This window comes from Rhipicephalus sanguineus, chromosome 9 (assembly GCF_013339695.2).
Source record: "Rhipicephalus sanguineus isolate Rsan-2018 chromosome 9, BIME_Rsan_1.4, whole genome shotgun sequence".
In the NCBI taxonomy this organism is placed as follows: domain Eukaryota; kingdom Metazoa; phylum Arthropoda; class Arachnida; order Ixodida; family Ixodidae; genus Rhipicephalus; species Rhipicephalus sanguineus.
This window is the reverse complement of record NC_051184.2, coordinates 29,937,882-29,949,370: the sequence shown is the minus strand read 5'-3', so window position 1 is coordinate 29,949,370 and position 11,489 is coordinate 29,937,882. Positions and strand designations below refer to the sequence as shown.

The 11,489-nt window shown below is 44.1% G+C and overlaps 1 protein-coding gene across 1 annotated transcript in view; it reads left to right on the top strand.

The window, feature by feature from the left end:
* Nucleotides 1–701: 701 nt before the first annotated feature.
* Nucleotides 702–11,489, top strand: part of LOC119404881 (cyclin-G-associated kinase) — a 67,597-nt gene continuing 56,809 nt past the window's right edge. The window contains exons 1-4 of the mRNA XM_037671571.2: nt 702–1,121; nt 7,594–7,655; nt 7,874–7,933; nt 9,895–10,009. Of these exons, the coding sequence (XP_037527499.1) occupies nt 971–1,121; nt 7,594–7,655; nt 7,874–7,933; nt 9,895–10,009 (388 nt within the window). The 5' untranslated portion in view covers nt 702–970. The remainder of the gene's footprint in view (nt 1,122–7,593; nt 7,656–7,873; nt 7,934–9,894; nt 10,010–11,489) is intronic.

The window sequence follows — 11,489 nt, the reverse complement described above, 5'->3', positions numbered from 1 at the left end:
TGAAAAGGGCTTCATTCACGCCCTTCACCGCCGCTGATAATCAGCCCGGAATTGCACTATCTCCGTGATTGGCCTGCTTTTTTTCAGTGAGGATGCCGAACGACGCTTAAAAATCCCGACCAAGTAGAGGCTACCTATCTTTACAGTGTTCTAGCATTCTAGTACACTGTACTATCTTGAACATGATCTTGAACTTCTAGAACACTGTACTTGAACTTTGAAACGCTCGTCAACCGGCAGTTAGTATATACATGGCTTGAAATATTCGATGATTTGCCCTGCACGATTCTATGATGTGTAAAAGGAATTTCCTCGCAAAATCTGGAATTTATAACAGCGCTATGTAACTAGAAATTAAACCGCAAAACTTATCGATCCAAAGTGCCACGGAAAAGCTCAGCGCCCCGTTCGGACATCGCTTCTGATGACAGCGCCGCCACACTAAAGTGCGTCTGAAACGTAGCCTCTGCGATTGCCGATTAGTAAAACGTCTCGGAGGCCAAGCCTAAACTTCGCCACACTTTTGTCAATTTTTGCATTTAGACATTTAACGTTCAGGGCGAACTAGTTGCCACAAAAACGTTACTATCCTTAGGACTAAAAGGCGTGGTTTGTAAATACGTTTCATTTGGATGAAATAAGCTCCCGATGCAACGCAGCGGCGGACTGCAGCCACTGCGGTGTCTTTCCCATGACGTCATTGGGCAAACATGGCGCCCAACGGTGAATGGAGCGTCCTCCCTGTTGAGGCACGGGCCGCGGTCGATAGGCGATTTTCCGTCGTCTAAACGCCGTTTTATTTTCAACCGAACCCTCCTCGAGCGGAAAGCACGGACGCGAAGACGTCATGCTTTGAGGGTTCGCACTTGCGGTGTGTGCTTCGTCGCCGCCAAAGAGTCGAGTGAGAGGTCGCATCGTGCGACGCCCCCGTCTCTGCTGCCGCAGCTTGCTGCCCGAGTCGTGAAACAGCATGACAGACCTGTTCAAGTCGGCGTTGGGTTACCTCGCCGGCGGTTCGTCTTCTTCGGCGAACGGTCGAGGCGCTGAAGACCACGAATTCGTAGGCCAAGTGGTCGAGCTCGGGAACCAGAGGTTGCGCGTCAAACGGGTTCTAGCCGAAGGTCAGTTTTTTTGTCTCTTTTCTCCCTTGTCTACAACATCACCGCATGTTCGAAACGCTCCCAAACAGCCCTCGATCTGATTTCGTACTATATCGCCGACCCCACCGCGTTTTGTTGTCACTACAGACTCGCCAACGCTGCGCATTGGGCTCCTTTCAATTGATAGACGGCAGGCTTTGTTTTTGTTTCTTAGTCGCAGAGCTGGCTGCGTTTTTGCTCGCTGCTACTGCGAAAGCCGCGGAGCCTTTGCGCCAAGGCGCGGCTAGCGTTTGACGGTGTGTCCCTTGGAGGTTCTTTAATGCACGTCACATCTCCGCCCCGCTGTATAGTATCATACTACAGCCGCGACTTGGGAGCGAGCGACGTTGGGGGGCTGGCAGCTGTTTTTTCGGGGCCACTGGTGGGGGGAGTAGTTAGTTGTCAAGCGCTGCTCCGCCGTGATTTTTATGATTTCTAGCCGTGATCGTGTCCCGTATGGCCGGCCGAGCCCGCAACACACTCCACTTTATCGTTAATCCGGTTTATCCCTCCCCCATTCGTTTATTTAAGCTCGTATATATCGACTTCCCTGATTACTCGTCCTCGTCTAATACAGACGAGCGCGCGGCCTGCTTTCGGCTTACTCCATTCATTTAGTGCTCCTTGGAGGGCTGCTCCATGCGATCCACGAACGGAGCGTTCAAAAAAACCAAACAAGAAACGCACGCCCGACGGTCTGGGCTCGCAAGAAACAGGAGCTCTAAAGGGGTAGTGGTGGGCACGGAGCAGTTTCGATTTACGCTCCGAGAAAAAAATAATAAAATAAAAGCGAGCTACTGTAGAGGCGTGAGCGGCGGCCCTTTGCGTCCGCGTACCTTTTGTTTTATTTGTTAACGCGTTCGCGCGTTTCGTGCCAGGCGCGTCGGACGCTTTCAAAACGAAGGGGGGAGGGTTTTCCTTTCGTGTTGCTCTTTGCTTGAAAATCCCGCCCCATGGAAATGCACGCCGTATTGAAAAAGAGACCGCTTTCGCTCCGTATGTTTTCGAAACGTCTTGCTTTGGAACGAGCACATCTGCGCACGCTGCTCACTGACCCGCCAAGTTGAGGGATTCGCGTAATTCCGCGTTCCATTCGCTTCCAGAAATAATTGTGCGTTGCGATTACAGCAGTTCTCAGGAAGCACCCCCTGTCTGTCACCCTGTCCGTGTCTGACCTTGCATGTGCTTCTTTTTTTTTCACCTGTGCTTGGAAGCGCCTGTTGTTCTCTCGTTCTATTCACCTTTATTTATTTATTTATTTATTTATTTATTTATTTATTTATTTATTTATTTATTTTAACACTTGAAAGGATCCTTTTGCACGTTTTCCACCGTGTAACAACACTAGCACCAACATGACACCTTTGAAAATGTCTGTGGGTGTACTGGTACCTCCGAAGCCATTCTGTTCTGTCTGTGCTTCGACAGTTGTGTGACATTCAAACGGCGCCTTAGTATGTGCTATTCTGTGCATTATTGTTTGTGGGTTTTCATTTGAAACTCGCTGTGAAGTCGATAAGGGTAGAGATGTGTGCTTGTTGGTATGTCATTTTCACTTCATGATAGCACCACAAAAACAGGAACGTTCAGGGAAACGAGACACAGTGGTGTGTCGTCAGTTTGTCGCTTCTTTCTAAAACATTACGTTTGACAGAGAGAGAGATAAGAAGGATCAAAGAATGCTGAAAACCACACGGCGTCAGTTTTACTGCAACGTCTTACCCTCCATGCTTACTAATAACCTTAGTAAATTTTGGAGCGTAATTAACTCCCATTCATGTCCTGAATCATCCTTAACAAATTCTAGTGGTGGTCAACTCGATGATGACCATTCTGCTGAACTTTTTAACTATGCCTTCTCGTCTGTTTTTACACTAGAAGTCTTTCCCACTTCTCTGGTTCTCAGTCCAGCTAATAATTATTGTTTGCCTCCACTTGTCATTTGTGAAGATGGTATTCCATCGTGATTAACTGACCTAAAGGACTCTATATCTATGGATTTCCTTGGCTTTAATAACAAAATTCTCAAAAATTTATCTTGTAGTATTTGTCCAATCATTTGTGCACTTTTTTCGCAGTCATTATCATGTGGTTCCATCCCTCACGACTGGCGCATAGCCAAAGTTATACCAATCTTCAAATCGCGCATTCGCTTCGATTGTCTTAACTGTAGACCCATTCCATTGACATGCACCTTCTCAAAGCTCCTGGAACATGTTATTCACTCAGAGATAATTATCTCGAAGATCACAACATCGTTTTTAAACAGCAGCACGGTTTTCGCAAGGGATTCTCTTGTGACTGTCAGCTTGCAGGATTTACTAATGACGTATTTGCCTTCATGGACGTCGGGTTTCAGGTTGACGCCTTGTTTCTCGACTTCTCGAAGGCATTTGATCGTGTCGCTCACCACAGACTACTACTTAAGGTAACGCATCTCAACATTGACTCCCAGGTTGTAGCATGGATCAAAGACTTCCTCTCCTCTCGCATTCAGTTCACCTCCGTTAACGGCTAACTTCAGTGGTGCAGGCCTCATCCGGTGTAGCACAAGGGGGCGTGCTAGGCCCTCTGCTCTTTCTAATATTTATTAATGATTTACCTAATGGCATTTCTCCCCAAATGAGCTTGTTCTCTGGCGCCTGCATTGTGTGTCGTGCCATCAAGTGACCAGGACCACCGATCCCTGCAATTTCACCTCGAATCCATCAATTCATGATGTTCATGATGGCTAATGAAGCTAAATCACTCCAAGACTAAACTCGTCTCCTTTACACAAAATTCTAGCCGCCTCCCGACCACATAGATACTTAAATCACATGCCCGTCGAGTCAGCCACGTCATACAAATATCTAGGACTTCACCTCCAATCCGACCTATCCTGGAACTGTCATCGATCACATTCTTGCAGCTGCTAACTGCTCCCTTGGTATGTTAAAACATAATCTGCGCCATGCTCCTGCTCATGTCCGAAAACCTGCGTATATTACCCTAATCCGTCCTAAAATTGAGTACGCTTCAGCCATATGGGACCCAGAACAAGCATATATCATTGATAACATAGCTCTTTCAGCCCTGAATTTTTTTTAACGGGTAGATAATTTTTTTTCTTGTTGATATTGCTTTTTTATCACCTCAAGAGAACAAAAATAATTTTTTCTGAGCATCCCATCAGTCTATGCGAAAAATAGCGCCATGTCCTATATATAGGACACCAGGGCTTAGTGGTTGTGAAGGGAAATATGGTGAATTTCGATATTGCTATTTATTTCACCATGTTTACATGTGAAATTGTTGTGAAGCTAGCATGGGAGCAACCATATATTAGTTACTGCGTCTCAAAGGTCCAAAAGCAAGTTTTTGCACTCGGGACACAGTGCTCTTCAATGCACTTGAATGGCCATTATCAAATTTTGGACGCCTTGTAAGCTTTAACATCATAATAAGTTGCCGAATCCTCCTTTGGTGCGCCGCAATTATTGTCGCCCGTGCCTGCATGGGTAAGCTGCTGGAACTGCACTTCATCCTCATTACCTTCAAGCCCTCTCATGCACCATTCATAAGCGGAGTAAACGTATTCAGATCAACTATGTACAATCTCGCTGTTTGGACCCCCTTGCAAATAAGCAAGAAATGCAGTCTGATTTCCGACGAGAATAACAAGAAATTGGAAACAGACACAAACGCTACGGCTCCGGGTCGTCATGCAATGCATTCAAAGATCTCACAACCACTAAGCCCCGGTGTCCTATATTTAGGACATGAAGATTTTTCATTGCAGCGGCATAAGCTGAAATGTTAGGGAAGGCCCCCTTTGTAAATAAGCCGTCAAGCACTTTAGAAACAACAGAGAAAATTACGATAGCTACAGAGAAAATAGTTATTGAGTAAAATGTCATCAAATATTTGATTGCGGCGTTTGTAGTCTTTTTCACCTTCCGCCATCTTGTTTTCAACATTGCAGACTTCCGAGGAAGATGATGATGGAAAAACTACTACCTATGTTTGCACAGGTGTATTGAGGATACCACAGACACATTCTATAATTTTTAGTAATTTATGTCACAATTTATAGCAATCTTCCTTCGTGTCCTATTTATAGGACGCCAGGGCCGAAAGGGATAGAATCCCTGCAGAACCGTGCTGCTCGCTTAATTTTGTCTGACTACCTCATTTCACTAGCGTCACTGCCTTAAAAGCTCGTGCTGGCCTTGATAACCTTTCCCATCGTCGTAAACTGGCCCGTTTATCTCTTTTTTATAGAATTTATCGTCTGTTGCTTTATGACAATCTTTTCAGTCACCCTTAGCCATCTTTCTACGCCGTGATCACCCTCTCAAGATCAAACGTATCACACGCCATACTTCATCTTTTTCTAATTCGTTCGTTCCAAAAACCATCATTGAATGGAACCAGCTTCCTCGAAATATTGCAATAGAAAGCAACATTTCGAAATTTAATGAACTTTTAAAATACGATAACCAAGTTTAGTGTTCTGCTTTGTTCTCAATAACCCTTTTTTCGTGTTCTATTATGCTGTTCTGTTATTTTGCATTGCATTTTTAAATATCTCTTTCAATATTTTCAGTATGTGTTGTGTTATTGCGTTGCCTTTTTCATTATACTTAAACAAGTCTTTTTTTTTGTTTGCAATTTTTCATGCTTGCTATGTTTCTATTGCAGTATATCTTTTTTTCCCTATGCAATACCCTCCAAGTGAGGGCCTGTAGGGGGTTGCTTGAAATAAATAAATAAATAAATAATAAACAGACCGAATACTGACCCCAGAATCTGACAAAACTTGCCGGAACAGTCAAGTTTTTGGCCCAAAACCAACAACACAAATGTACATGTGTATGTCAGAATCAGCCACCTTAAGCATGCAAAACATTCTCAATGTCATGAAAAAGAGCGAACTTTATTGGATGCATCATGTATGCAAATTTCTCTGGTTGGGAGGAGTGATGGTTGTGGGTGCAGCTTGTACTTATTTGGTTGTGAACCAACCATAGATAGTGCGGTACACCGAAGTCCAGCATTTTCTTCGCGATTCCAGAGTTTAGGGAACAAGCTACGAAACAACAAATTGTCACTATAACAAACTACGCATCCATTCCTTAAAGGTGAAAGAATGCACCTATGGAAAGGCTGTTTGTTCTCAATCGCGCAGATTATCATATACCTCTGTGGATGCAGGTTCAATTTTTGTTCAGTTATTATCATTTTGCTCAATTACAGTCGCGATGCTTCATCACAACTCTGACATTTTCACCCAGAAACAGAGAAATGCAGTTGATGGTGGTCAGTATTGCTTTTGCTCCGCTGTAAGACGTGCTGTGCTGTCAGTTTCAGGAGACCCCATAGATCTGCTGTTGAGTGACATTTACTGTAGTGTTTGGTCAGAGTGTCATGTCTGTAGTTATATGTTTGCCGGCAAAAAGCAGTACTCTTCTGTCAAGAGCTGCTCCCTCCCTTTTTTTTTTTTTTGCTGCATTTGATCAGTCCTAATCTGTTAAATGTTGCAGCATCAAAAGGTTGTCTTCAATCATTTTTTTCTAATGGAAGCCATTTAGACAGGGAACACTGCTTTCGAATGTTCTTTCTCCGGTCGCATTTTACTTGGAATACCTGTGCCTTTTGAGATGCGCACTCCCTGTTGTATGTTTGCATCGTTGTCATTCAATTCCTGTAGGCTGTTCACTGTTTTAGCAGAAAGATTGCCTTCATTTAGTCTCATTCCAGTGGTGCGCTTTGATATATACAAACAATGTGGGTTGCTTCTACGCCAAATATTTTGTTTTTGGGCTTTCCAAGTCTACTGTTATAAGGTTTTTTTTTACTTCTTTAGCTTACTGGGGGCGTGCGAACACGGAACAGACGAAGGAAGAACCACAGAACACGAGCGCTCACTAACAACTGGTTTATTCACACATTAGAAGAACACATTTATACACAAAGGTGCGCGTGTCAAAAAAAGAAAAAGAGTACAGCACGGGCAGCGCGCGAGGCACTTTATCAAGGCACTTGTCTAAGAACTATCAATGTAGTTAAATTCAGTCATGTAGTGATAATGAAGGATGGCTTATACACTGGTCTGCATTCCTGGAAATGTGATACGCTTCAGAGATTTCGCGTGTAGTTTGGAGGGGATGCCAGAACAGAATAATTATTTTTTGTTCTGTGGTTCTGTGGTTCTTCCTTCGTCTGTTGTGTGTTCCCGCACTCCCAGTAAGCTGAAGAAGTATGAATTACCAACTAGCCCACCTTTCGATACTTTTGCAAGGTATCTTTTGACATTTTTTTAACATTTTTTTTTACTAACACAGTGCAACTTTTCTTCCAGTGCTCCTTTAAGGAGCATTTCTCAGTGCTATACAAGAAAGGAGTAACTTCAGTTGTTCGATTGCAGGAATATGGCTCTGATGTTCGGTTTTGCGTTGTTGTGTCTTTGCAGGGGGTTTCGGCTTTGTATTTGCGGCGCAAGATTTGTCTTCAAACAGGGAATACGCACTCAAGGTAACGACCCAGCTTTCTTGAGTTCTCGTGGGGCTTGCCAATTTGGCACATCCTGTAGACTATCCCTGCCTGTTTTTCTTTTCTTTCTGGCGGCGTCAATATATGGCGTTGAAATCGAAAGGAAGTGCTTGATTACGCATGCTGTGCAGCTGTTTCCTGTTGATCATGACCCTGAATTTTTTTTTTTCTGTTCATTTGCTTCTCTCGGACCTGCACAGCGAATGTTTGCTGGAGATGAGGAGGCGAGCAGATCCATTCTCCAGGAAGTCAACGTCCTTGTATCCTTGGCTTGATGTCGACTTGTCGGCTTGGATGGCTTTGTTTCTGGCGCTCTGTAACCAGTAATAATTTTACCACATGTATGAATAGCACGCATGATTGGGGTCGGTACTAGACTGGTATTAAGACAGAGTCTTGGAGTGGCAAGAAACTGTCGAACAAGGATCGCTGCTGAAGCATGCACCTTAGTGGGGGGCACTTATCACTGGTGCAGCAACTGCCGGGACGTATACAAGTCCCCTGTCAAAGCATCAGGTACAGAAACGTTACTCGTTTGACAATTTCTCAACGTATCAGCGGTGCTTAGCATAATTGAGTTAAATATACTTTTGAAGACAGCGGAAACATAACAGAGGGGGCACGATGCAATTTCAAAGAACATAAAATTTTCTACATACTTTCATCGGTTTTTGACTGCCTACTTCTCATTATTCCAGCAGTCTGCTTATTGACAGGCCAGAAGATCACTGGTAGCAGCCACATTCATGGCTAGATGGTTTGCTACATTTTGCAGTGTGTTTCAGGCTTCCTTCCGAGTGCATGGTGCATCTGTTTAATGAAACAAATTTAAAATGGGTATAGGCCTTAGATAAAACGTTTTATTTATAGTGACTATGGGCAAACATAAATTTGGATGTCGGTGGCATTTCCTCCTCAGAGGCGGATCCACACCAGCCTGCACCAATGAGTGACATCTATATCTCATTTATACATCAGATGCTACACTATGGAAGCTACCGAGACTCCTTGTAGTAGATGCCTTCGCACGAAGAAACAGTTCAATGATTTTGCCACCAATAATGTGTGCGTGTGTGTGTTTTTTTTTTCATTTGTAGACTGAGTAATGAATGAAGCTGCTTTGTGCCTTAGAAATAAATTAACCCTGTTTTTTATATGGTTGTCTATATGTTGTTTTAGATCGCTTAGTGTCTCTTTGTTTTCGTATTGTAACTTCCGCAGTTAGTTCTGGTTTCGCGCAGCTGGAGCCAGCTGCAGAGGCCACGTTTACGACGACGAAATCCAAGCACGAGAGGCGCGGACTTTCACATTTTTGCTGACCAAACTTCTTGCATAGCTCCCACAGCATTGCACCTGATGCATGAAGCTGAGTATAGCCCCTTCAGGCACAAATTATGATGCACTGTCTGCAAATGCGTCCAATTTGGGTCACATAGTTGCAAGGCACTTACTATTACATTCCAAGAAAGAAAGTTAAGGAATGTGTTGTTTTGTGTGTGTTAGTAATTAATGTTAATTAGCATATAATTGAGTATCTAATTATTCTGCAATCAGTCAGCTCCAGTTCTTGCTAAAAAGAATCAAATATTGGGCCCAAAATACATGTCCAGTTTGATTTTTGGTTTTATTCGTTTCGAGCAAAGAAAAAGAATATACTCTTGACTTTGGTCCTGGAACGGGGCACATCGAATGATTGCCAAACATGGTAGTGTCTCCAGTAAAGTGATTGTCTGCAGCAATACGCAGCACAATGAAGTTAAATGACCGCTAGTTGTCCACTCGGGAAACCTGTGCAAATGTGCACACTGCGTTTCAAGCCATTTGAAGAAACGCTTTGTGTGACACGCCTCCACAGTTGATGTGTACAATTGTGCACACCGCCGTTGAAGGGGATAGATTGATCTCATAAGCTGGGTGGTTGATGACCCCGCCATCAAAACATCGCCGAGTACATAAGCGGAACTATTTCTTCACTCACCGAGACGGTCAGCTGTTGTGCTTTGGCCATCTTGGTGAGGCCTCTCCTGCCTTCTTGAGTTGTATCCGACTAGACCCTGCCGCATTTGCTGCTAAACAGTTCTGTCCACTTTGCAAGGGGCTAGAGACGTACAGCATACGTGGTGCTTTGCTAAGTCACGCGCAATCTTCTGTATAGTGCTTTCTTTGGTCACTGCTGTCTCCTTGCTAGTCGTTTGTTGGCAGACCTTGACGGTTGTCGCAGAAAAAGCTTTCGGGCCACCCAAACGTGATAGACTTCATCGCAGCTGCGGCCATTGAGAAAGGCCAGTCGGGTCATGGCAAGTCGGAATACCTTCTCCTCACAGAACTCTGCCCAGGTGAGAAGATTGTCATGCATTGCATGTTTTGTTTGCTCTGGCTTTCAGAGTACTGCAGCTTTGGAAGAAACATAGAACCTATAATTTGAGGACCGTTTTAAAATGAGCACTGAGTGATGTTAAGCTGGCCATGGCTATCAAACTATTTCGTACAGTAGACTCAATTACAATATAGTTGAACCCGCATACATCGAACCCACATACTATAGCGAATTACAGTAGAACCCCGCTGTTACGTTCCTCACTGCTGCGTTTTCCCGGCTGTTACGTCGTTTTCCGCCGGTCCCGGCATAGCTCCCATAGGATACAATGTATTGGGAACCCCGCTGTTACGTCGTAACTGTTGGACCGTTCCCGTATGATACGTCGCGAAGTGTGCTCGGAGCCGACCGAGTGACTATCAAAGAGAGCCGCCATGGTGCATTTCACGCAGCCTGGCCTCGTTTGACCGTAATATTAGCCGCATGAGAGGCGCAAGCAACAGAATCTTTCAATTGATGCAAACAAAAGCATGGCCTTCGAGATTCAAATTGCAAAGATGGCGTCTATGACGTAACTGCTCGCGAAAGCAAGGCCTTCGAGATTGGCATTTACTATTGACAAAAGCATAGCCTTTGAGATTTGTATTGCACAAACATGGCGTGTATGACGTAATTGCTTGCGAAAGCAAGGCCTTCGAGATTGGCGCTCACTTCTGCCATCGCGTTGGCGTAGACTCATCATCATCGTTATTTGTCGGAGAGCGGGAGGAGTTTGAGCTGGTTGGAGCTCGCATGGTCGTGCGTGCGGTTCGTGGTCGGACTCGCCGCGCCGGTCGTGATTGCGTGTGCTTAGTTCTTTCATGCCTACAGCTGTTGGTTTAAAAAAAAACCACATACGTTGATTACATTTCTGTGGATGAGGCCGTCGTAAGCTCCGCGTTTCTATCCATCGACTAGATCGCGGCTGAGCGCGTCAATTTTCGTGCTGCTCGTAAGAATTGAAATAAAATTCTGTACCACTAAATATTTTGCCGTTTTTCCTGTTTTTCGGCTCTTACGTTTCCCGTCTCTTACGTTTATTTCTTACGGTCCCTTCAAAAACGTATCAGCGGGGTTCTACTGTATTATGATTATCGAACACTTGTAATATCCCCTTGAATGTATTTTCTATATGTAAAATATCTTATATATCAAATTACCTATATATAAAATTATCTTGTGATCTCTTTCAGATTCGGTATAGTATCAGGGTTTGTCTGTAGAATGTTGCTGGAAGCATTGTTGGCTCCAGCGGCAATCTTTGTTTGACTTTGCATAGCATTAAGCTAGTTCAAAACATCTGGAATGGCAAGCTAACAACTTGTTGATGGACAGCTCTATCAGAAATGAGGTTTTAGACAGTAATCTTAGAAGGGCAACAGCTGCATTAAAGCTTGTATTTTGTTTCATCTACAGGGCAATGAGAAATTTTCAGGCTATGAGACAGAGCTTCATTGATT